The sequence below is a fragment of the Rattus norvegicus genome, chromosome 9, assembly GCF_021556685.1.
Source record: "Rattus norvegicus strain SHRSP/BbbUtx chromosome 9, alternate assembly SHRSP_T2T, whole genome shotgun sequence".
NCBI classification, from domain to species: domain Eukaryota; kingdom Metazoa; phylum Chordata; class Mammalia; order Rodentia; family Muridae; genus Rattus; species Rattus norvegicus.
In genome coordinates this window covers 23293991-23321168 of record NC_141542.1, presented here as the reverse complement: position 1 = coordinate 23321168, position 27178 = coordinate 23293991, and the positions used below count along the sequence as shown (strand labels likewise).

At 41.8% G+C, this 27178-nt stretch overlaps 1 protein-coding gene across 1 annotated transcript; it reads left to right on the top strand.

Annotated features, from left to right (window-relative positions):
• Window positions 1-15280: 15280 nt before the first annotated feature.
• LOC148003531 (uncharacterized) lies at window positions 15281-23133 on the top strand. The gene is made up of 5 exons (XM_087568808.1): window positions 15281-15430; window positions 16150-16309; window positions 17650-17781; window positions 18450-18633; window positions 22344-23133. The coding sequence occupies exons 1-4, from the start codon at window positions 15301-15303 to the stop codon at window positions 18625-18627; spliced, it is 600 nt and encodes a 199-aa protein (XP_087424934.1). The 5' UTR covers window positions 15281-15300; the 3' UTR covers window positions 18628-18633; window positions 22344-23133.
• Window positions 23134-27178: the final 4045 nt, after the last annotated feature.

Below are 27178 nucleotides of genomic sequence, written 5' to 3'. Positions count from 1 at the left end.
AAATTTCTTGGTATATTTTTATTTGTAAGCCTCAATGCTGGAGTATTCTTGGTTTTGCATAAAGTGGGGGAAAAGTCAGGCTTCATTTTCCCCCTTTTGAAATGACAGATATCTGTGTGTTAAACATACTTTGATGGTCTGCAGGCTGCCTCGGCCTATTTGACAGCATCCAGGTCACCTTGGTCAGGACAGTGGTTGCTCTTCTTCTTGGCAACTGGTTTGCATCAGAAGAGTTTTTCACATCCTTACCAATATTAGAAGTTTGGTGACACAAGCAGCTTGACAAACAGTAAAATTATTGTGGTTTTGCCTTTCTGGAGGACATTAAAATTTACATGTTTTGCATATGGCTTTTTTTCTTAGCATTTAGTCCTGCTTTAGTGCAGTTCAAATGTGGCCATGCAGCCAGCATCCCTTTGCTCCAGGCTCTCAGCACCCCATTCCCGTCACTGATCTGATGCATACTTGGTCCCAGAGATGGACAGCAGAGGGATTTAACACACAGCATCCACTCTGCTCCACTGCTTTGCTTTTTGTAAATTCTTTACAATGGCTATTTCTTTTTTTTTTAAATTAAATTGAGTATTTCTTATATACATTTCGAGTGTTATTCTGTTTCCCGATTTCCGGGCAAACATCCCCCTCCTCCCTCCCCTTCTTTATGGGTGTTGCCCTCCCCATCCTCCCCCCATTGCCGCCATCCCCCCAACAATCACGTTCACTGGGGGTTCAGTCTTAGCAGGACCCAGGGCTTCCCCTTCCACTGGTGCTCTTACTAGTATATTCATTGCTACCTATGAGGTCAGAGTCCAGGGTCAGTCCATGTATAGTCTTTGGGTAGTGGCTTAGTCCCTCTAAGCTCTGAATGGTTTGCATTGTTGTTCATATGGGGTCTCCAGCCCCTTCAAGCTCTTCCAGTTCTTTCTCTGATTCCTTCAACGGGGGTCCCGTTCTCAGTTCAGTGGTTTGCTGCTGGCATTCGCCTCTGTGTTTGCTGTATTCTGGCTTTGTCTGTCAGGAGCGATCTCCATCCGGCTCCTGTCGGCCTGCACTTCTTTGCTTCATCCATCTTGTCTAATTGGATGGCTGTATATGTATGGGCCACATGTGGGGCAGGCTCTGAATGGGTGTTCCTTCTGTGTCTGTTTTAATCTTTGCCTCTCTATTCCCTGCCAAGGGTATTCTTGTTCCCCTTTTAAAGAAGGAGTGAAGCATTCACATTTTGATCATCTGTCTTGAGTTTCATTTGTTCTAGGCATCTAGGGTAATTCAAGCATTTGGGCTAACAGCCAATTATCAATGAGCGCATACCATGTGTGTTTTTCTGTGATTGGCTTACCTCACTCAGGATGATATTTTCCAGTTCCGACCATTTGCCTACGAATTTCATAAAGTCATTGTTTTTGATAGCTGAGTAATATTCCATTGTGTAGATGTACCACGTTTTCTGTATCCATTCCTCTGTTGAAGGGCATCTGGGTTCTTTCCAGCTTCTGGCTATTATAAATAAGGCTGCAATGAACATAGTGGAGCACGTGTCTTTTTTATATGTTGGGGCATCTTTTGGGTATATGCCCAAGAGAGGTATAGCTGGATCCTCAGGCAGTTCAATGTCCAATTTTCTGAGGAACCTCCAGACTGATTTCCAGAATGGTTGGACCAGTCTGCAATCCCACCAACAATGGAGGAGTGTTCCTCTTTCTCCGCATCCTTGCCAGCATCTGCTGTCACCTGAGTTTTTGATCTTAGCCATTCTCATTGGTGTGAGGTGAAATCTCAGGGTTGTTTTGATTTGCATTTCCCTTATGACTAAAGATGTTGAACATTTCTTTAGGTGTTTCTCAGCCATTTGGCATTACTCAGCTGTGAATTCTTTGTTTAGCTCTGAACCTCATTTTTTAATAGGGTTATTTGTCTCCCTGCGGTCTAACTTCTTGAATTCTTTGTATATTTTGGATATTAGCCCTCTATCTGTTGTAGGATTGGTAAAGATCTTTTCCGAATCTGTTGGTTGCCATTTTGTCCTAACCACAGTGTCCTTTGCCTTACAGAAGCTTTGCAGTTTTATGAGATCCCATTTGTCGATTCTTGATTTTAGAGCATAAGCCATTGGTGTTTTGTTCAGGAAATTTATCCCGTGCCCATGTGTTCCAGATTCTGCCCTAGTTTTTCTTCTATTAGTTTGAGTGTATCTGGTTTGATGTGGAGGTCCTTGATCCACTGGGACTTAAGCTTTGTACAGGGTGATAAGGATGGATCGATCTGCATTCTTCTACATGTTGCCCTCCAGTTGAACCAGCACCATTTGCTGAAAATGCTATCTTTTCTCCATTGGATGGTTTTGGCTCCTTTGTCAAAAATCAAGTGCCCATAGGTGTGTGGGTTCATTTCTGGGTCTTCAATTCTGTTCCATTGGTCTGTCTGTCTCTGTACCAATACCATGCAGTTTTTATCACTATTGCTCTGTAATACTGCTTGAGTTCAGGGATAGTGATTCCCCCTGAAGTCCTTTTATTGTTGAGGATAGCTTTAGCTATCCTGGGTTTTTTGTTATTCCAGATGAATTTGCAAATTGTTCTGTCTTACTCTTTGAAGAATTGGATTGGTATTTTGATGGGGATTGCATTGAATCTGTAGATCGCTTTTGGTAAAATGGCCATTTTTACTATATTAATCCTGCCAATCCATGAGCATGGGAGATCTTTCCATCTTCTGAGGACTTCTTCAATTTCTTTCTTCAGAGTCTTGAAGTTCTTATTGTACAAATCTTTTACTTGCTTGGTTAAAGTCACACCGAGGTACTTTATATTATTTGGGTCCATTATGAAGGGTGTCGTTTCCCTAATTTCTTTCTTGGCTTGTTTCTCTTTTGTGTAGAGGAAGGCTACTGATTTATTTGACTTAATTTTATACCCAGCCACTTTGCTGAAGTTGTTTATCAGCTTTAGTAGTTCTCTGTTGGAACTTTTGGGTTCACTTAAATATACTATCATATCATCTGCAAATAGTGATATTTTGACTTCTTCTTTTACATTCTGTATCCCCTTGACCTCCCTTTGTTGTCTGATTGCTCTGGCTAGAACTTCAAGAACTATATTGAATAAGTAGGGAGAGAGTAGGCAGCCTTGTCTAGTCCCCGATTTTAGTGGATTGCTTCAAGTTTCTCTCCATTTAGTTTAATGTTAGCAACTGGTTTGCTGTATATGGCTTTTACTATGTTTAGGTATGGGCTTTGAATTCCTATTCTTTCCAGGACTTTTATCATGAAGGGGTGTTTAATTTTGTCAAATGCTTTCTCAGCATCTAATGAAATGATCATGTGGTTTTGTTCTTTCAGTTTGTTTATATAATGGATCATGTTGATGGTTTTCCATATATTAAACCATCCCTGCATGCCTGGGATGAAGCCTACTTGATCATGGTGCATGATGATTTTGATGTGCTCTTGGATTCGGTTTGCCAGAATTTTATTGAGTATTTTTGCGTCGATATTCATAAGGGAAATTGGTCTGAAGTTCTCTTTCTTTGTTGGGTCTTTGTGTGGTTTAGGTATAAGAGTAATTGTGGCTTCATAGAAGGAATTCGGTAGGGCTCCATCTGTTTCAATTTTGTGGAATAGTTTGGATAATATTGGTATAAGGTCTTCTATGAAGGTCTGATAGAATTCTGCACTAAACCCGTCTGGACCTGGGCTCTTTTTGGTTGGGAGACCTTTAATGACTGCTTCTATTTCCTTAGGAGTTATGGGGTTGTTTAACTGGTTTATCTGTTCCTGATTTAACTTCGATACCTGGTATCTGTCTAGGAAATTGTCCATTTCCTGAAGATTTTCAAGTTTTGTTGAATATAGGTTTTTATAGTAAGATCTGATGATTTTTTGAATTTCCTCTGAATCTGTAGTTATGTCTCCCTTTTCATTTCTGATTTTGTTAATTTGGACGCACTCTCTGTGTCCTCTCGTTAGTCTGGCTAAGGGTTTATCTATCTTGTTGATTTTCACAAAGAACCAACTTTTGGTTCTGTTGATTCTTTCTATGGTCTTTTTTGTTTCTACTTGGTTGATTTCAGCTCTGAGTTTGATTATTTCCTGCCTTCTACTCCTCCTGGGTGTATTTGCTTCTTTTTGTTCTAGAGCTTTTAGGTGTGCTGTCAAGCTGCTGACATATGCTCTTTCCTGTTTCTTTCTGCAGGCACTCAGCGCTATGAGTTTTCCTCTTAGCACAGCTTTCATTGTGTCCCATAAGTTTGGGTATGTTGTACCTTCATTTTCATTAAATTCTAAAAAGTCTTTAATTTCTTTCTTCATTTCTTCCTTGATCAGGTTATCATTGAGTAGAGCATTGTTCAATTTCCACGTATATGTGGGCATTCTTCCCTTATTGTTATTGAAGACCAGTTTTAGGCCGTGGTGGTCTGATAGCACGCATGGGATTATTTCTAACTTTCTGTACCTGTTGAGGCCCGTTTTTTGACCAATTATATGGTCAATTTTGGAGAAAGTACCATGAGGAGCTGAGAAGAAGGTATATCCTTTTGCTTTAGGATAGAATATTCTATAAATATCTGTTAAGTCCATTTGGCTCATGACTTCTCTTAGTCTGTCTACGTCTCTGTTTAATTTCTGTTTCCATGATCTGTCCATTGATGAGAGTGGGGTGTTGAAGTCTCCTACTATTATTGTGTGAGGTGCAATGTGTGTTTTGAGCTTTAGTAAGGTTTCTTTTACGTATGTAGGTGCCCTTGTATTTCGGGCATAGAAATTTAGGATTGAGAGTTCATCTTGGTGGATTTTTCCTTTGATGAATATGAAGTGTCCTTCCTTGTCTTTTTTGATGAATTTTAGTTGAAATTGATTTTATTTGATATTAGAGTGGCTACTCCAGCTTGCTTCTTCTGACCATTTGCTTGGAAAGTTGTTTTCCAGCCTTTCATTCTGAGGTAGTGTCTGTCTTTGTCTCTGAGGTGTGTTTCCTGTAGGCAGCAGAATGCAGGGTCCTCGTTGCATATCCAGTTTGTTAACTAATATAAGGTCTCACACTTTAGTCTAGCATTGAACTCAAGGCAATCCACCTACCTCAGCCTTGTGAGTTTTGGGATTCCAGGCATACACTATGTTGCCCAGTGATTTTTGTGACTCTCGTACATCCCTTTACCATTCTGAATTATTTTTAACATTGCTGTGACCCTTTTCTAGCTTCTAGATGTAGATACATTAACTGATTAGAAGGTTTCATTTTTAAAGATTTATTTATTCATGTACATGACCACTCTGTTTGCGAGTGTGCCTGAATGTCAGAAGAGAGCTTCAGACAGAAGAGGGCATTGGATCCCACTACAGATAGTTGTGGGTCACCATGTGGTTGCTGGGAATTGAACTTGGGAGCACTGGAGAAGCAGCGCTCTTAACCACCAAGCCATCTCTCCAGCCTGATAAAAAAGATTTTAAATTTCATTCTTTTTGTGTTTGTTTGCATCTTTCTTCTTGAGAACACTGTGATGGAATGTCCAAATGGTAATTAGTGGCGGTTGGTAGAAGGAGCCATATGTGTGATGCTGCCATATGTGTGAGGGGCTGGCAACAAGGTGCAGACCCAAGACCATGGCCCTGTGCCCTGAGGCTCGCCTGCTGGTTGTTGGCTCCATCAAGATGCTTTCAGGTGAAGACAGCAGGTGGTGGCTTGTGCCCTGCTGAGCTGGCCTAGGAGAGTGGCAACCACAATTGCCATGCCCAAGCCTCCAGCCTGGGGCACCTGGAAGCTCCGGAGGTGATGGCCCCAGGTTGGTAAAGGTGGGCCTGGAGGCCTGAAGAAGCTGCCCTGGGCCTCAGCAGAGCCCTGAGAGGGGACTGACACACCTGGGCGGAGCCCGGAGCTCTGCACCACAGGCTTCCCGGTGTTGCACCTACCTGAGTTGCCTGCACCAGGGAGTGAGCACAGGTGTCCTTCCCACCCCGCTGCTCGACCAGGCCCGAGCAGGGCCTCAGGGCAAGAGGAGCTGGTCAGTGAGCGCGGGGCCTGAGGGGGCGGGGCGCGCCCGTTATATTTGGCGCCGGCAGCAGCGCATGTTCCTGGGCGAGTTTTCCTTCCGCGGGTGCCAGCAGCCTGGGCTCCGCCGCCCAAGCAGACTCCTCTCTCTCCCTCTCCGACCCCAGCAGGGCCCAGAGGTGATTCTGCCTGCACGATGTACTCCTTGCTGGAGGCGAGCTCTTCGCAGGCTCCACGTCGCGAACAAAAAGAGAAAAGAAGAAAAGAAAAGAAAAAGCAGAAGAAGCTGACAGAGAAGGGGGCGGTAATGGCGTTGGGGGTCACCTTGGCCATGGGAGGACGCGCTAAGACAGTGGCTGGGTTTCCAATGGAGACTGCAACCTCACAGTGTCCAGGGACAAAGCCCAGGCCAATCCTGCCAGGGGACCTCGAGGCCTGGCGCTTGCGCAGACCCCTAGCCCGACCTCCGCTCTGGTCCCCAGGGACAGCAAGCAGCAAGCAGTGCGGGCTGCACCTTAAGAGCAGCATCATCAGGGTAGGTAGGAGACCCGCGTCCCTACTTGGACTGGTTCAGCCCCCCCCCCCCTCCGCCATGGGAAAGCAGTGGCAGAAGGAGGCAATGCAAAGTGAGCCCATTGGGTAGGGGAAGGGAGGGTTCAGGGATGTATGGAGAGCTGAAGGAGGGATTGGAAAGCCCATGGCATTGGGAAAGAATGGAGAGGTAATCGGAGTGTGCATGAGAGCTGTGCTCTGACATCCCCAGAGCAACTTGGGGCTGTCACCTCTCTCCAGATTGACTTAGAATTAAATGACCTGTACCTGCCAGGGCAGGACAGGCTTTTCAGAGGCAGCTTAGCCTGATGGCACACTCCCTGTAATGTTTCCATTGTATGTTAAAGGATGGGGATCGTGGGAATATATTTCCTTAAAACCTCAGGCAATGAATATGTATTATTTAATAGGTTTCTTCCGATCTACTTTGTAATTGGTTGCCCCTTGCAAGAAATTGTGTTTGGAGGATGTAAAATACCCTCCTTCAATTACTGGGAGAAAGGGAACATAAACAGAGATTTCCTCTTTTTTAGCCTCCAAAGCTCTGAGAGATTACAGTTCCGCATAATTTAATTCTTTCCTGCCTGCTATGAGCAGGCCTCCAGATCAGCAAGTTCCTTTGGAATGGTTTTGCTTGTTTTTGTTTATTTTCCATGGTGCTGATTAGAAAGCCAAGAATTGTTTTGTGAATTTTAAATTTCTAGAGGTGACACCCAGAGTTGATGGTGGTTTCCTTCAAACATTGCAGTGTAGTTGCAGCATAAAAAAAATACTTCTTGTGACAAGAAGTGTAAAAAGAAAGTTGATGAGCTAAGAAAAGTAGAGCCTTGAGCCAGATCAACCATTTGGCTTCCTCAAATGTGGAGCAAGCATGGAATGTGGCTTTTTCAGAATCGAGGGGGTTTTTAGGACTGGGCAGTGAATGCTGTCTGGTGCTAACCCGTCCCTTTTGTGGCTGACAACCCTTAGGAGACAGGTCAGAATGTGCCAACAGCACAGAGTGGGCACTGGTGGTGTTTGAACTTAGAAGTGCTCAGGAACTGTGAAAGTTTCTCTGTTATCACCCCGGAGCCATCTAGTGAATTAGACCACTGTGATGCTGTGTAAGAGGCCATTGTGAGGGCTGGAGAGATGGCTCAGTGGGTAAGAGCACCAAGTGTTCTTCCAGAGGTCCTGAGTTCAAATGCCCGCGACCACATGGTGGCTCACAACCATCTGTAAGGAGTACTGATGCCCTCTTCTGGTGTGTCTGAAGACAGCTGCATTGTCTCACATATAAATAAATAAATCTTACAAAAGATTGTCATTTCCTGCAGTTTCTATGTAGAGAGGGCACAGTTGAAGGGCTTAAAGATCAAGTACATTGCCTGTCTTTAAAGATCAAGTGTATCACCTAACTTTCAAACCAAGAAATGTAGTGTCTTTTTTGCTGCTTCTGTACCTTTTAATGATGTATCTTTTCTCCTATAACATCATTTGTTTCCATGATAGTTGTTTTCAAGTGTATATGATCATTGATCCTATTTGCAGAGCTATTCAATATTTCTGTTTTCATTGGTTAAATATTTGTGGTGAATTTGCATTGTGATATCACTAAAATGCTATGTGAAAATTTTAGAGAATATACCGGTTTGGGTAATTGTAATAACCTTTCCCCTCAAGTGGTGGCCTGTTTACACATTGAAAAGACTAGAATGTATTACCATCCATAGCAGGATTGATAGGGAAGCACAATGGACAGCAACAGTGTTGTTCCCTTTGACAGTTTTGAGAGCCAAGAATGAAGTGTGAGTTGCCTATTTGTGTCTTACAAAATCAAGGATTAGTGTCATTACTGTAGGAGCCCATGGAAAAAATGATGAGTTTTTCAGAAATCACCAGTTAAAGAAATGGTGGTATTGCTTATATTTAACTCTGAGTTTCAAAATTATGTTTCATTATTCTTTATTCCTTAATGAAGCTTTTTATTAAGTTTTTTATTCACCATTACACCCTTAGATGCACAGTGCTAGGATCGTAGTAGGTGCTCAATAAATCACTGACCATCGGGGAGGAGGAATGATAAGAAAGTATGTATTTTCTGTAAGTTCTGTTACTTTCAGGAACAGGGGGTTTTAGGCTTACCAGTTATAGAAACAGAGAGAGCACTACCAAATTCCTTCTATGAAGCCACAATTACTCTTATACCTAAACCACACAAAGATACAACAAAGATAGAGTAATTCAGACCTATTTGATTTATGAATATTGATGCAAAAATGCTCAATAAAATTCTTGCAAACTGAATCCAAGAACACATCCAAACAATCATCCATCATGATCAAATAGGATTCATGGCAAGGATGCAGGGATGGTTTAATATACAGAAATCCATCAACGAAATTCACCATATAAACAAACTCAAAGGAAAAAAAAACACATGATCACTTCATTAGATGCTGAGAAATCATTTAACAAAATTCAATACCCTTTCATTAATAAAGTCCTGGAAATATCAGGAATTCAAGGCCCATATCTAAATATAGGAAAATGCAAAATACATCAAACCTGTACCTAACATCAAACTAAACTGAGAAAATTGAAGGAATCCCACTAAAATCAGGGACTAGACAAGGATGCCACTCTTTCCCTACTTTTTCAATATGGTACTTAAGGTCCTAGCCATAGCAATCAAACAATGAAAGTAGGTCAAAGCGATAAAAATTAGAAGGGATGAAGTCAAAATAGTAATATTTGAAGATGATATGATAGTCTACTTAAGCAACACCAAAATTCCACCAGAGAACTACTTAACCTGATCAACAACTTCAGCAAACTGGCCGAGTATAAAATTAACTCAAACAATTCAGTAGCCTTCCTCTACTCAAAGGGTAAACAGGCTGAGAAAGAAATTAAGGAAATGACATCCTTCACAATAGTCCCAAATAATATAAAATAACTTGCTGTTACTTGAACCAAGCAAGTAAAAAATCTGTATGACAAGAACTTCAAATCTCTGAAGAAATTGAAGAAGATCTCAGAAGATGGAAAGATCTCCCATGCTCATAGATTGGCAGGATGAATATGGTAAAAAATGGCCATTTTGCAAACAGCAATCTACAGATTCAATGCCATCACCATCAGTATTCCTACTCAATTCTTTATAAAGTGCAATTTGCCGTCATTTGGCATAACATGAAACCCAGGATAGCAAAAACTATACTCAACAATAAAAGAACTTCTGGGGGAATCACCATCTCTGACCTCAAGCAGTATTACAAAGCAATAGTTTGTATGGTATTGGCATACAGAGAGGCAGATCAGTGGAACATAATTGACACAGAAAAGAACCCACACACCTATGGTCATTTGATCTTTGACAAAGGAGTTAAAACATCCAATGGAAGAAAGATAGCAGTTTTAACAAATAGTTCAACTGGAGGTCAACAGGTAGAAGCATGCAAGTTGACCCATTCTTATTACCCTGTACAAAGCTTAAGTCCAAGTGGATCAAGGGCCTCCACATCAAACCAGATACACTAAAATTAATAGAAAAAAAGTAGGGAAGAGTCTCGAAGACATGAGCACTAAGGAAAATTTCCTAAACAAAATACCAATGGCTTATGCTTTAAGATCAAGAATCGACAAATGGGGGAACCTCATAAAACTGAAAAGCTTCTGTAAGGCAAAGGACAGTGTCATTCAGACAAAAAGGTAACCAACAGATTGGGAAAGAATCTTTACCATTGCTGCATCTGATGGAGGGCCAATATCCAAAAAAAGTATACACAAAACACAAGAAGTTAGAGTACAGACAGCCAAACAACCCTTTTAATAAATGGGGTACGGAGCTAAAGAAAACATTCTCAGCTGAGGAATATCGAATAGCTGAAAAGCACCTAAAGAACTGCTCAACATCCTTAGTCATCAGGGAAATGCAAATCAAAACAACCCTAAGAATCCACCTCACACCAGTCAGGATGGCTAAGATCAAAAACTCAGGTGACAACAGAGGCTGGGGAGGACGTGGAGAAAGAGATACACTTGTCCATTCTTGCTGGGATTGCAAACTGGTACAAGCACTCTGGAAATCAGTCGGAAGGTTCCTCAGAAAATTGGACATTGCACTACCTGAGCACACAGCTATACCTGTCCTGGGCATATACCCAAAAGATTCTCCAACATACAACAAACACACATGCTCCACTATGTTCATAGCAGCCTTATTCATAATAGCCAGAAGCTGGAATGAACCCAGATGTCCTTCAACAGAGGAATGGATTCGAAAAATGTGGTACATCTACACAATGCAGTACCACTCAGCTATCAAAAACAATGACTACGTTCAATTCATAGGCAAATGGAAAGAACTAGAAAATATCATCCACAGTGAGGCAATCCAATCACAGAAAAACACACTTGGTATGCTGTTGGGAGCGATGGCCTTGAAACCCTCCATTATTGATGTTATTATTATGGTGAGCATTAAGTATGACTGGGTTCATGGAAAATCCCCAGCCAGCTGCAGAAGACTAATACAAATGTGGTGGTCAAGATGAATAATCATATGATAACGTGTGACGTTAATATACCCAATGTCATGACCTGTAACCTTTCTGAAAAACCCACATCCTGCTGACTAATAGATATGACAAACCTGTGACCTTTCTGACAACCTGTCAACATCAGCCGATTCCCTGACCACACGAATATTGTGTCCTTGGCGTGGGTAAATGTTTCTTACTTCTCTCCTCTCTCTGTTACCCTTTTTATGGTACAAATTCAGCCTTGGGGAAAAATAAAATTGTCGCCTTGATCAGACTCTTGTCTTGGAGTCCTTCTTCACATCTCTCTCTCTTTTTTTTTTTTAATTAACTTGAGTATTTCTTATATACATTTCGAGTGTTATTCCCTTTTCCGGTATCCGGGCAAACATCCCCCTCCCCCCTCCCCTTCCTTATGGGTGTTCCCCTCCCGACCCTCCCCCCATTGCCGCCCTCCCCCCACCAGTCTACTTCACTGGGGGTTCAGTCTTAGCAGGACCCAGGGCTTCTCCTTCCACTGGTGCTCTTACTAGGATATTCATTGCTACATATGAGGTCTTCACATCTCTTGTCCCTCATTCTCTTCCAGATACTCAGCACCCCTCATTGACAATATGCACTCATTGATAAGTGGATATTGACCAAAACCTCAAATTACCCAAGATGCAATCTACAGATCTCAGGAAACTCAAGAAGAAGGATGACCAAAGTGCAGATGCTACCACTCCTTCTTAAAATGGGGAACAAAAGTATCCATAGGAGGGGATGTGGAGGCCAAATCTAAAGCAGAGACCGAAGGAACAGCCATTCAGAGCCTGCCCCACATGTGGCCCATATATATACATCCACCAAAAGTAGGTAAGATTGATGAAGCTAAGAAGTGCTTACTGAAAGGGACCGGATATACATCTCCCCTGAGAGACACATCCAGGGCATGTCATATAAAGAGGTCAGTGCTGGCAGTTAACTACTGAACTATGAACAGGACGCCATTTATGGGAATTAGTGGAAGGATTCAAAGAGCTGAAGGACTTGCAACTCCATAAGAACAGCAATGCCAACTAAATAAACCACTAGCAAAAGACTGTATGTGGACTGACCCAGGGGTCCAACTGCATATGTAGGAGAGAATAGCCTTGTTGGGGCACCTGTGGAAGTGGAAGCCCTTGTTCTTAACAAGGTGGGAACCTGAGTGCAGGGGATTGTCCAGGAAGGGGTTTCTAAGTGGCATGGATTGGGGGACCATACATATGGGAGAGGGCACGGCAGGGGGGCTTATGGATCAAAAGTAGGAAAAGGGAATAAAGTTTGAATAAAAAATATATATCTAGTAAAAAAACTAAAATTTTAAAAAATGATAATAATACTAAGAAATAATCAAAAAAAGAAAATGTGAATAAGAAAGAAATTTTAGGATTTGGAAAAAGATGAATGCCAGGTATTTGAAAAACTGTATGACCATGGTAAATACTTTAGTATACGTGAGAAATATTTTTACATGTTAATGAACTGCATCTTTTTTTTAAAATACTGAATGGAAATACAGTCCCTTCCTGGCTGTGAGTCTAGGGATCCAGATGTAGTGGAATTCATTATTTGTTGAGTCCTGAACCTTTGAGTCTGCTTCTAACTCAGCTTATGCCAAGGAAACTAGGCCAAGGTGATATCTAAGCCATTGACCAAACTATCTGGACTAACAATTACAGGTGAAATTCCACCTTGTAAATGGGAGGAGAGGAATAAAAGATACCTTTAAGGATTTAAAAAAGATGAAATGTACCCAAAAAATCCAATAAAAAAGTTTAAAATAGGGGTTGGGGATTTAGCTCAGCGGCAGAGCGCTTGCCTAGTGAGGGCAAGGCCCTGGGTTCTGTCCCCAGCTCCGGAAAAAAAGAAAAAAAAACAAAGAAAAAAAAAAGAAAAAGAAAAAAAAAGTTTAAAATAAAAATAACTTAGGAAATACAAAATACTGGGGTGCCATTCCACAATCATGATGTGTTTCTTCTGTGATAGCTTACAGGTTAATTTACTTCTCTATGACTGTTTTCTTATTTGAAAGTAAGAAATGGCATCATCTGTGGAGTGGATAGTGAGAACAAAAACTTTTGCTAACTTGAATAATCGATCCCTCCCAAGCACATGCTTAACATTCTAAGCACAGGGAAATTTCCTGAGGGGATTAAAAAACAAAATCCAAACATAAAACAGGAACAACAACGATTTAAAAACATTCTGCACTCTGGGTATGAAGGCATGTTACAACTTTAATCAGCTTTGTAGGTATTTCTAATAAACACACAAAGAAAAAAAAATCCCATCACACTCCTAGCAGTTGCATCCAACAAAGAGAGAGCTGTGAGGTAGTGTGTGCTGCTTCTTTCCCCAGATACCCCTGGGCCTCAGGCCTGCACCCAGTGAGCTGGACCAAGAGAAGCCAGGTTGAAATTCCTGCTGCCATGGCAGGATTCTGCAGGAAAATTTCCCTTTGACAACAAGGAACCTGTGTGGAGGAGACCTCTTGGTGAGTCCTCATGGACTCTGCATTTCCTATTCTGCAAGGAGAAGCCCTGCCAGGTCTTTGAGCAAGGCCAGCCAATTGTTTGGGGAAGTCTCTGGTCCTGTGGCAGAGGGCAAGGAATGGCAGAAAGAATGGCAGCTCCACTGAGAGCAAAGGATAACCCTTCTAGGCCTATGACCTCCTAATTAATTTATCTTTTCACCTGATGCCCTATTCACATTTTCTTACTATCATACAACTGTGATCTTGATGAGCAGCTGGTCTCTTGTTTTCTTAATCAGTTCTTTGTTGTCACAGACGTTTTTAACTTACTCCAGCCCCTGAGAATTATTCATACCTTCTATATGCAGTAGGACCCTTGGTGGGCCTGTCATCTCAAAGATAGAGGGTTCAGTAATCCAAAAGATTGGACTCCAGTTTACCTGAGGCCAGGAAAGATGTCAGCCACCATTAGTAAAAGAGCAAGGGAAAATTTACATAGGAAAAACAAGTGCCTTAATTAGAAGAAAAGATCCTCAACTTCTAAGGGGTGCACATCTGCTCCCCTCACTTCTGAGCTTTGTAAAGTGATGTTGTATAACTCTAGATGGTAGTAAAAGGCAGAGCTCTTCCCAGAAAGGTCAAACATGATTTTCACTCTTACATCTGTGAGGTGGGGTGGCATTATAGCACACATTCAGGTGGAATTATAACACCAAGGATAAGAAGACAGAATCCATATATCACAATGCCAAATGGACTCCCTGCTGAACTTATGGACCCATTAAAATTGAGGTTCAACCTGAACTCAGGCCATTCCACTCCCTTCTCATCCTCCTGATTCTTATGTTTGGTAGGAGTAAAGGATCATGGTGCAGCCCCCAATATTCTCATGCCTAGACTTGCCTATTCAGAAAGAATGATATTAGAGAAGTGATGGCTATGTAGTTACAATGTAGTAACACAAGTTCCAAGTTGACATTTGCTCACTGACGTCCAATTTAATTGTCTTGTTATATTTGAGAAAGGGAGGATGCCCTATTTAATATATAAAAGGGAAAGAAATTTATTATTTTATATGTGCCCTGTTGTTGGTCCCTATGTTCCCAAGAAAAAGGAGTTTTTATTGCAAAAAAAATAGGATTATAGACCATTGATTTTGTGAAATACATGGATATGTAATTGGAAACAATGTCAGCTGTAAAGGACTGCAAAATAATCAACTATTTCTCGGTTTTATATATTCAGAGGTATAGAAGAAACATATTGGCCTCCAGAAAAAGGGAAAAGCTTAGGAATCGAAATGTATGTCACATCATTGTCTCGAGTAGTAGATTTACTTTTAAGAAAAATCTCCCTCCTCCTTGGCCCCTAGAGATTTGGGTGCTAAGAAAAATCTGTTCTCCAATTCAGGGTTGTAAGCAACTCTCCCCAGCAAAAGCATTGTTGACTTCTAATGAAGCAGAGAGAAACATCTAGCTTTGAAATAGAGGTTGCCAAATGGTATTCCCAGTGACACATGAGAGACTGGAGGAAAGGGTCTCCACAGAAATTCATTACATTGGAGAGAGTTGGTTAGTAGGTAGGCCATACAATTTTCCAGTGACATCATCAGTAAGCCCTTCACTGGACAATCTTTTGTATCTAAGAGATCCCTAGAATCGTCTGTGATGTCACCAGTGTTGTGGTGACACCAACTGCCTTTGGGATATTTCTTCAGTTCCCTTTGGGTTCACAAGCAGCCATGTTGCGCCAGCTGCTCAGGATATTTAGGAAGGAAAGGGGAGATCAAGGAGAGACTGCACCAGGTCAGAGGGAATCCGACCACCTCTCTAGTGAAACAGGAAAGAGGAAATCATTCTGGGGAAGGCTTGGTGAGTCGTGGGCAGAGTTGGGACACATCCTCAAGGAGGTAGGTTTGAGATGTGCCTTCTAAGACTACGCCTTACAAGCAGGAGCCTTGGGATTTCTCAAAGGCAAACCAAGAGTCAGGAGTTCCTAATCTTTAATTTGAGCGAAAGCCAGAAAGTGGTAAGCCTTCAGTGTCTTTTCTTGAAGCTTTTTAAATGTGAGTGTCAATGAATGGCAGGAGGAGGCACTGTGAGATTAACAATGTGACCATCCATGGTTGGGAGTTGAAGCACTTCATCCTGTAGATTACTGTAGGTTACATAAGTCTCTGATGGCGAGAACAAGGAAGGATGCACCCCTAGTCATGAATTGAGTACTCAGACACTTTGGGCTGCAACACACATGATTAGAGCTTGATGGTGCTAAGCATTATGAACTCCAGGATTAACTGCACCACATCTGATATGAGATAACAATGTCCCATATGTTTATGTATCAGTCAGGTTATACTGTTCAGGGTGAGGGGTCCTGTAATAGTGAGTGTGGCACATGTATGGCATTAGAGGTTGGGAAGAGGGACATAGCTTAAAAATCCACCTTTAAGAAAGCTTTTCTGCTCTTTCAGTGATTCACCCAGTCTCTTCTATTTCCCCTTCCTCAACCTCCTTTTGGGATTCAGAATGATCTTTTCTGCCAGTGGGCCATCAAATATACAAATTCACTTGGGTTTATCTATCTACAGGTTTTGGTAGGAAGGCATCATCCCAAAGTGTCATCAGTACCCAAGAGGAGCTTCTAAAGGAACTGGAGGAGCTCAAATTTGAAATCCAGAAGTGTCAATTCGAGAGGGATGAACTTTATCAAATCCGGGACCTTTATATCTATGATGATTGGGACCACAGGTAGTCATTATGCCCAGTAACCTGTTCACTGTCTTGTGCTCTCTTTCTGCTAACCCGAGATTTCCTCATAGCACGAGAGAGTTTCACCTCTCATCCTGGATTTTAAGGAGCCTTGGCAGGCATTACCTTGTGAGATAAGCTAGGTGCTGTGTGTTTAAGGTCAACCTTTTTTGTAGTTTAGCCTGAGGTGGTTGGAGAGGCATTGGTTCTGTCAGCAGCTAGAAGGACCTGGTCACACTTGCTGCAACTGTGGGAGTGAATGAAATGCCTGCACGGCATCACTCTTTTACTCTGATTTTGTTCATTATACACTGATTCTATGGCACCTCCATGCATGTAGTTGGCATTCTAAATGTGTTTGGATATGGGTTGGTATGTATGTATGTGGATGTATATGTGGTGTTTTACTCAGGATCAGGAGGTCTGGGACCTTTGATGGGGTCTGAGGATTTGTTTGACCAACAGTTTTCAGGTCATGATAGTGATGAGTACGTGGAGGCCCACACTGATCAAAAGAGCACTTTGCTCCTTCTGTATACGTTGGTTGCACACAGGACTCTCCTGAGGGGAGTAGGTGCTATAAATCCTCTTCCCTGTCAAACTTAGTTATGCCCTCTGGGAATTCATGTAATAATAGAAACCAAGGATTGAGTATACCTGCTTTCAAAACAAGAGAAATGTCATCACAGCTTTCTCTTGGGCCCAAAGCTGTGGCCCAGACTGGAGGAATCTTCTTCCTGAACTAGTCAATTCCATCATGCTCACCTGGCCAGCTCTTGAAGGTCAGGTCCCTCCAACTGGTACCGTGGCTCAGTTCTCCTGTGCCCAGGATAATAAGTTTAATCAGTACAACTACTTCAAAGGAGCAAGTATGTGCTATATACTGGGTTTAAGTAATTGTGAGCACAGTCTGATTTCACCTAATTTTTTTTACCTGCTTTGATCGTTAGTTTTTTATTTTTTTTAACTATCCAGTGATGGTTTATTGTGACCTAGAAAGGGTCACTGTGGGAATAAATTCTTGACAGTTGTTATTCCAAACAGGCAGATCTCAGGCTCTGCCCACTCCTATATAGTAAGTCTTTGCAGAACCATATCTCCCCAGGCTTTTAAGGAGTCCTTATTTCAAAACAAAATTTGCTTATTTACATGGAAATATTTTCTGTGGATTGAGTCTCACTGTTGGGTTTTGGTCTGGTTTTTGACTTTGCCACTTTCTTCCCTTCCACCATTCCTTGAATTTGAACTTTTTTATTATATATTTTTTATTTACGTTTCTCCTAATTCTGAAATCGTGAGTTCAAAACATTATTTGTTCCTTTGGCCATGACCTAACCCAGGCTGGATGTCGAATTGCCAGTCCTTCAGTCCGAACATGAGATGAGAATGATGGCTATGCAAATGATGACCAACTCAATAAGTGATGCCATGGAGAGGTACAAGGAGCTCATACAAGTGAACAGTTCTCACCGGTGAGTCACTGACAGAGATGAGAACCCAGCACTAGGCAGGGAATGCTTCTGTCCTGTATGACTTTAACAAAAGTCAGGGCTCTGGTTCTGTAGTGTCTGACTCTTAACAAGAAAGCTGCCTCCTGGCAAGGGTCTTAGATTTGTAGCTCTTGGACTCAGTTGTCCTACATGTGAAGGGTGTAGAAGACCGTCCAATTGTTATTTTCCCCATTAAGGATCCTCTAGATAGAAAAGGTTTGCACCATGATGGGAATAGCAATCAACTCTGAATCTCTAGGACTCTGACAGGAGATTTAAAGATCTGTGATCCATGAGAAACACATGGAAAGACTGTATAGCTATTGGGGCTTCTATCCTCCCTCAGAGGGGATTTGACCTCTACTTGCAGATGGTTTCAGCATACTATGGACATATGAGCTCCCTTATGGACCATTTCTTCTACCTTGATTTATATAAACCGTCTTAGTGTCAGGATTTTCAGAAGTACTTTGATTCACAGGGAATGTGTCCTATGGATTTGACCTCCTCTAATTGGTGCTAACTTGTATAGTGTGGCTCTATTCTGGGGATGTCTGAGGATGAGGACCCTTGAAGGGATGATTGGACTTGCAGGAGTGACAGGCAAATAGAAGCTGGCTGGGATTTACCATTTTTTGTTTGTGGTTCAGCGTCAGGCACTCCCAGCTCCTGCGTGAACAAGCTCAATTGAAGAACAATATACAGATTTTGCTGAATGAGAAGAGAAAACTGCTGGTGGAGCAGACTGAACGGCCAGCATCCTCTGTGGAGGCAAAGAGGCTCTGTGAAGAGGCCAGAATGAACATCTGTGACTCCAGTGCCAAGTAACAGCAGGTAGGGTTAGGGCTCAGGGTCAGGCTGTCCTCATGTCTTACCATAAACATAGACAAACCAATGTAACTGTCTATTGACTGATCCATGTCCTGTCCTAGGTCTCATCCATGTGTTCATTTATGTGATGGTTTACAAGGCTTTCTGTAGAGATAGCCCCTCTTCAGGAAACTGCATGTTTGGAAAGCAAATGCTCCTGCTCTTCGAGAATCTGCAGTTTATTAAGGGAGATAGGTTGATCACACAGCACAGCACTACATGCCATATGTGTGGAGGGTGCTATGTGGGAGCCCCTTTTTAGACTAGAGCAGGGCTTTGAGGGATGAAGCAAAAGCCCAGAGCCCATTTTCTTTGCAGGGGTCCTGTGAGATTCTAGGAACTAAATAGTTTAGAAGGAGGAGAGCCTGGTGGAAATGCCAAAGAAATGGTTGTCATTGTCATCTTTTGGTTGATTTGTTCTTTCTCCACCATTTTCCCTGTATATCAAGACCATCTCTTCATGCTTCCTAAATCATGGGTACCTGACAGAGAATGAGTAGCAGCATATCAGTCCTGTTTTGTTCGAGTGTTTCTGGAGAGTTCATATCTTCACCTCATACTCTGTAGATGCTTGGAAAAGCAGGGATGTGGAAAGGAGTTCTCAAAACCTGACAATTGGCATGAGAGATTTGAGACTTCAAGAACAGAGTTATCTACCCCCCATTCTCATCAAGAAGAGTGCTATCTAGGCCTTTTTGTTCCTCTCAGGAAAAATGGCTGAGTAGTGATTCTCTCTTAAAATACTTGCTTTGAATAGTCTATATTATGTTGTTCCTCCAGTAGGATGGGATCTTCATTGTTTTCTGCCGACTTGCGATTTTTGGTGTGTGTGTGTGTGTGTGTGTGTGTGTGTGTGTGTGTGTGTGTGTCTGTTTGTGCTTGTTTGTGTGTGTGTCTGTATGTGTGTGATAGAGTATGTGTGTGTGAGTGGGTGTATGTGTTTGTGAGTGTGTGTATGTGTGTGTGAGTGTGTGTGAGTGTGTGTGTGAGTGTGTGTTAGGGTGTTTATATTTGACTCTGTGTGTGTGTGTGAGTGTGTGTGTGTGTGTGTGTGTGTGTTTGTGTGTACCAGCTGTGTGGCTCAGCATGTTTATGCTCATGTTGCGGGTTTAATTCTGGATGATTTTTCAAGTGTTTCTAGTATGGCTTCTTTTGTGTGTGTGTGTGTGTGTGTGTGTGTGTGTGTGTGTGTGTATGTGTGTGTGTGTGTGTGTGTGTGTGTGTGTGTTTCCCTGTGCATAATTGCACAGGTGAGTCTCTATTGCCATGTTTCATGAGAAAAAGAATCTAAGAGTTCCCTTTGCCTCCATGAATATCAAATATAGCACCCCAATCACTTGGAATCTCCACCTAGCTCTGTACAGCAAAAGAACCCATAACACTTGTAAAGTTAGATTTTCAAGTGATTAGGGAAAAATGACTGGTCTGCATCGAAATCCTTTGGAGCACATCAAAGGAATGGAGTACATGGAGGTAAGGGGGGGCTGCTTTATAAAATCCATTGATTTATGATCCTTCTCTGTTGTTTGTGAATTGTGAAAGCCCACTGGAAGGTTGTGTCACTCACTGTGTCTTCTCCAAGGTTGCTTTCCACATTGCCTGCTACCATTTCTTTCCAGCTACCTTGGCACACTACAGCTTCCCCTGGGAGTTTGGCTTGGATTTTATTCATTGAGAATTTGAGTTGCTTGGAGTTGTATCGTCATCCAGCAAAAGCCCCATAGGTATGCTGTGGTGCAAGAACAGGGCAGTTTCAGGAGCCCCTTTAGGTGTGCAGATAATCTAAAGCACTCCCCTATGTTATCTGTGCAGCATTCTGCAAGTGCTGTCAATCAACATTATTTTCTCTCAGTTAATTTCAGCCTTAATGGAGTTAGGAGAAATGATGAAATTCACACGGGTCTGTTAGTGGACGATCAGAAAGGCCTGTGAGAAGCCATGTTCTTTAAGTGGAACAGAAGTCTTAGGTGACACGGAGATCCCAGAGAAAAGAATAGGTGTCCAACTAGAGCAACTAGAGCACATCTGGGTTGTAGTTGTCCAAGGATGGAAACTGTATGAGAGGTTGGAGCCCTTCGATGGATTATGAATCCGTGTGAGATAATCCATGCAAGCATTCATTTATTTACTCCAAATATCTGTGACACAATCACATTATAGGTAGAAACATTGTTCATTCGGATCCTGGTTATGGAGATTTCCTAAGATTCTGGGGGCATAGCTTTGGGCATGAAGTCACTCAGGGTATGGTAAAGACAGCTCCTATTAGAAGAAGCTGCACACTATGGGGAAAGTCTGAAACAGTGAACAAGAACAGGAGTCTAGTCCACCACCAACATATGATCATTGCTGGGAAACAAGACTGCTCTACACAGCCTTGGGAACCTGCTAAGCCAGATTGGTAATAGGGAAAGAACCCTGATTATATGTCGGTTTATGGGAGGACAGCACATCACTGACTGAGCTGTCTATAGGCTATGGCCACTATGTTCATAACCCACTCAACATTTGTTTTTATGCCTCCAGAGTATCCTGGGGAATCATTATATTATGCATTAAAGAGAAAGTAAAAACTGCAATGTACAATGTTTATATTGTGTAAACACAAATGGCTTGTGTGTTTGCGAGTTTCTATTAGTGTGTCTGTGTGTCTGTGTGTGTGTTTGTATGTGCACACATGCATGCATGCTTCCATTGACAGTACACTCATCTGATGACCAGAATAAGGAAGGATTAGAGGAAAGAATGCAGGACATTCTGAAGCAGAAAGAACCGATCAACCAGGAAAGTGGCTTGGGAGGAACACTGTAGAAGCATTCTGATATTTTTGAGATCAGGTAGGAACACAGACTGGCAGAAGCCAATTGGATATAACTATCCTTTTTGGATGGCTGACCACTGACAAGGTTTTCCCCATCAGGCACCTAAAGAACTACCCAGAGTATTGTTCTGGTACAGTTTATGTGAATTTTGTCCATGACACAATATGTATAATCCTCAGGATTTCTTTGTATTTTGTACTTCTTTCTTCCTGTTAACTCTCTCATAAGATCTGAGGACATTTTCTCTTCTGTCGTCTCACAAATTGCATTACAATAACCATAGTCTTACAGGGGTGCTGTTATGTATCTCCATCACAATAAACTTTACTGTTCCTTGTGTATGCTGTGAGCACATTCTCAGTGATTACATCATCTGTGCAGTGAGCATGAATTTGAAGTGAGATGGCTTCTCTGTGTATTTGCAGATTCAGTGGTTATAAATTGAACCTACGCAGGTTCCTTCAGTGCTAACATAATCAGAACTTTCACCTCAATTCTGGGCATGTTCTCCAGAAGGAATCCACATGGTATTCTAGGTTGCTCATACCATTCTTGAATTCAGATTCATACTCAGCTAAAATGTTATTATTCAATATAATATAGCTGGACCAGTGACAAAATATGCTCATTTTTCTCTAAATTCCAGCACAGTGCATAGTCCACATTTCAAATTCTAGAAGTTTCAAAAGGTGAGATACAAATCCAAGCCCAGGTACTGTATGACACTTGGGGATGCAGGGACTGACCTCAGCTAACAGGTCATGCTGGATTGTCCAACTGAAAAGAGGTGATGTAAGAGGGAGAGCTGAATTGACAACTACTCACTAAATCTTTATTCCCTTGCTCTGCTAGGTCTGAAGTTCTCCAGCAGAAACTCAAACATGACACAAACCAGGACAAGATCTCCCTTGGAGAGAAGTGCTACAGGAGGAGAACTAAGTGTGCACAGCATATACACCACTATTGCGTCTCATCTGTAATGTCCATAGCAATTGTGGGCTGCATTTTCCTCCTTTAGTTTAACTTCTTTGGATTGAATAGGCCTCACTTTCACCTCAGCTCTCTCCAGCAAGTGTGCACTTTTGGTGGGACCCAGAGAAGTGTTGATGCACATCAATCAAGAGCTGCTGGTCATCCAGAAAGACTGTGCACATGTAAATTTGTACTTGTCCTGATGGGTCATCCAGAAGAGTTTCATGGAGATCAGTTCACAACATTGGAAAGACTATGAAACACAGTCTGTAATATCATTTCTACTCAGTATTGATAGGCTTTTTCCTTAATACCCCCACTCCAACAAAACAGACCTACTTCCACTCCTCTTGAAAATATTGTTACCATCAGTAACTGCTTGTCTACTATGTCTCCAAGGCAAGCCACAGGCTATAAGTCTATTCTGCAAAAGGAGCAGCAAAAGAATGCTTAGCACAATTCCTCTATTTAAAGTTTGCTTCAGTTTTGGTTATTTTGGTTTTCTGGTTTTCCTTCTATTCATTTGAAGATTTGTTATTTATGTGTTGTTGTTGTTTTGTTCATTTGCTTTTCTATTTTGATAAGGATATAGACTGTATATATTGACTACCTGCATCTGGTTACTATCAAGTAAATTGGATGTATTCTGGTCAATAAAGGAGTAATCTCAAACTCTTCACTCTTAAGAACCTTCTTTATTTATCACTAGTGTCAACATCTGAAGTCCCATGGCGATCAGGGAGGGATGGATCTGTGCATTCTCATGGGGACTGGTCATCAAATCACTTCCCAGTCAGACTGAGATTCAAAGGCAGTCATACAATCACTGTTCACTGTGTTTCCAACTCTGTGTATTGCAACTTCATCATGCATATATTACCCACTGTGTATACTTGCCGTCAAATATATAGTTACCTCTAAATTATACTCTGTGGATGAGAGTGTTGAACAAATTAATGGGATAAACATTAATTTTTCTGTAATAAATCCCAGGACATATAAACATGGTATAAGGGAGTTTAAAGCAATCAGGAAGCCTGCACCCAAATCCCAGGTCAGAGAGTGCTGAACACCCAGGAATGCAGATAATCCTGAGACCACAGGACAGAAAGCCACGTCTACCCAGCTCTTCCTACATCTCTGGCCCAATATTAATCTCCATGATGCCTCTGGAAACAGGAATAGAGGAGCAGTCAGTGGCAGGAACCTGCTTGGTTCAGCCTGGGCTGAGAACCTACCTGGGGCCTGAGCATATTTGACGAAAACCAGAGGCAAACAATTCTCTGTTTCCTAATTGTGGTTTTTTTTATTTGAAGCTCTAAACACCATTTTGTTGTTGTTGAATTTTAATTGGATATTTTTCATTTCGAATTCAAATGTTATTCCTTCCTTGTTTTCCAGAAATAAGTCCGAATACCATCGCCCTCCCCCTCTTCTATAAGGTATTCCCTTCACCAGCCATCCACTTTCCCAGCCTAGGCAGGACCAAGGGCTGCTCATTCCATTTGTGCCCAAGAAGACCATCCTCTGATACACATGCAGATGGAGCCATGGCACAGTCCCTGTATAGTGATTGGGTAGTGGTTTAGTCTCTGGGAACTCTGCTTGGCAGGCATGGTTGTTCTTATGGGGTTGCAAGTCCCTTCAGCTCTTTCAATCTTTCTGTAATTCCTCCAATTGAGGTCCAGTTCTCAGTTCAATGGTTTGCTGCTAGCATTTGCCACTGTATTTGACATGATCTGGCTGTGCCTCTCAGGAGACATCTATATCCAGTTCCTGTCAGCCTGCACCTCTTAGCTTCATCCACCTTATCTAGTTTGAAGGCTGTATATGTATAGACCACATGTGGGGTAGACTCTGAATGGCCATTCCTCCAGGCTCTGTTGTAAACTTTGCCTCCCTATCCCTTCAATAGTGATTCTTCTTCTCCTTTAAAGGAAGGAGTGAAGAATCAGCATTTTAGTCATCCTTCCTGAATTTCATTTGGTCTGTGAATCTTGGGGAATTCGCGCATTTGGGCTAATATCCACTTGTCAATGAGTGCATACCATGTGTGTGTATTTGTGATTGTGTTAACTCACTCAGGATGATATTTTCTAGTTCATTTTATTTGCCTATGAATTTCATGAAGTCATTGTTTTTGATATCTCTGTAGTACTCCATTGTGTAGATGTACCACACTTTCTGTTTCCATACCTGTGATGAAGGGCATCTGGGATCTTTTCATTTTCTGACTATTATAAATATGGCCGCTATGAACATGGTGGAGCATGTGCCTTGTTGTATGTTGGAGCATCATTTGGGTATATGTGCAAGAGAGGTATAGCTGGGTCCTCAGCTAGTGCAATGTCTAATTTTCTGAGGAACCTCCAGACTGATATCCAGAATGGTTGTACCAGTCTGCAATCTCACCAACAATGGAGGAGTGTTCCTCTTTCTCACATCTGCACAAGCATCTTCTGACCACTGAGTGTTTGATCTTAGCCATTCAGACTGGTGTGAGGTGGAATCTCAGGGTTGTTTTGATTTGCATTTCCTTATAACTAAAGATGTTGAACATTTCTTTTGGTGCTTCTCAGCAATTCCCTATTCCTCTGCTATGAATTCTTGTTCAGCTCTGAACCTCAATTTTTAATAGGATTATTAGTCTCCCTGCAGTCCAACTTCATGAGTTCTTTGTATATTTTGGATATTAGCCCTCTATCAGTTGTAGGATTCGTAAAGGTCTTTTCCCAATCTGTTGATTGGTGTTTCGTCCTAACCACAGTGTCCTTTGCCTTACAGTAGATTTGTACCTTTATGAGGTCCCATTTGTCTACTCTTGATCGTAGAGCATAAGCCATTCCTGTTTTGTTCAGGAAATTTTTTCCAGTGTCCTTGTGTTCAAGATGCTTCCCCAGTTTTGCTTCTATTCATTTGAGTGTATCTGGTTTGATGTAGAGGTCCTTGATCCACCTGGACTTAAGCTTTGTCCAGGGCAATAAGAAGAGGATGATTTATACTCCTCCATATGCTGACCACCAGTTGAACCAGCACCATTTGCTGAAAATGCTATCTTTTTCCACGGGATGGTTTTGTCTCCTTTGTCAAAAATCAAGTGCCCATAGGTGTGTGGGTTCATTTCTGGTTCTATTCCACTGGTCTATCTTCCTGTCTCTGTACCAACACCATACAGTTTTTATCACTAATGCCCTGTAAACTGCTTGAGTTCAGGGATGGTGATTCCCAGGGAAGTCCTTTTATTGTTGAGGATAGTTTTAGCTTTTTTGTTATTCCAAATTAATTTACAAATTGTTCTGTCTAACCCTATAAATAATTGGATTGGAATTTTGATTGGGATTGCATTGAATCTGTAGGTCACTTTGGGAAAAATGGCCATTTTTACTCTCTTCATCCTGCCAACCCACGAGCATGGTAGATCTTTCCATTTTCTGAGATCTTCTTCAATTTCTTTCTTCATACACATGAAGTTCTTTTCACACAGATCTCACTTGTTTGATAAAAGTCACACTGAGGTATTTTTATGTTATTTGGGACTATTATGAAAGGTGTCATTTCCCTAATTTCTTTCTCAACTTGTTTATCTTTTGAGTAGAGGAAGGCTACTGATTTGTTTGAGTTAATTTTATACCCAGCAACATTGCCGAAGTTGTTTATCAGTCTTAGGAGATCTCTGGTGTGACTTTTCGGGTGTCTCAATTATAATGTCCTATCATCCTCAATAGTGATAATTTTCTTCTTCCTTTCCAATCTGTATCCCTTTGACCTCCTCTTGTTGTCTGATTGCTCTGGCTAATGCTGGGGACAACATACAATGACAGGGACTGCCAGCAGTAGGCCGGGATGGAGACATCTCAGAAACCTGCAGCAGCTCCTTGTAAAGTAGGGTGGCTTCTGGAACCCTGAGTATCAGGAGAAACATTCCTCCACGGGACCCACCATCTGAAATAAGAGGCTGCCTGTAGTAGTCCGGGATGGAGACATCTCAGTAGCCTGCAGTAGCTCTTCGTAAAAACTGGTTGTTTCCATTTCCCTAACCTTATCACTGGAGAAGGGCTGTAAAGATTTCATTTGTTTGTGACTGCCTATCAGTTGGCCTTGGTGTGCGCAATTATTATATTATATCTGACTTTCCTACTTCTTTCTCCTTATGCTCTGGTGAATTCTGTGAAACTAGATGTTCCTTGAGGTTATGATTCTTAGACAATTGGAAATTGATGCATAGGGGCACAGCACAGCACAGCACAGCCCTAGTGGCCCAGGTGCATATTGTGTATTCCCATCTTGGAAAAAATGTAATAACTGCACAATTGTAGTTCCAGATTAAGGTTTGACTTGCAAAGACAGCTTGAAGAAAATAAGAGAAAATGAATTAGAGCCAACATTGGGACGCTAGGAAAGGAAAAAGTTATTGAGGTTAGGAAATAAGTCTTTCATAATATTACAGACTGGTTAAGGAAGTATAGAATATATAAAATAATATAGTAGTAAACTAAGTCTAACTACTGGAACCCTTATGAGAGTCATTGTGTGCAAGGAGCAGAACGCTAGTGCAATTAGTGTGCTAAGAGTTACCTTGATTCTTTCTGGCCACTGCCTGGCAGTTTTGCCTATGTCATTTATCATTAGAGCTTCACAGGAAAATGCAGGTAGCTGACCTCGGAGCTTTGGACTCTGAAGTATAAAAGTAAAGAATTAAAGTTTAAATAATGATA

Excerpts from the sequence above, each read along its gene's own strand:
- LOC148003531 (XM_087568808.1), top strand. The coding sequence starts at position 15,301 with ATGTTGCGCCAGCTGCTCAGGATATTTAGGAAGGAAAGGGGAGATCAA. Across the intron at positions 15,431-16,149 it reads ATCATTCTGGGGAAGGCTTG|GTTTTGGTAGGAAGGCATCA; the intron begins GTGAGTCGTGGG and ends ATCTATCTACAG. Across the intron at positions 17,782-18,449 it reads CAAGTGAACAGTTCTCACCG|CGTCAGGCACTCCCAGCTCC; the intron begins GTGAGTCACTGA and ends TTTGTGGTTCAG.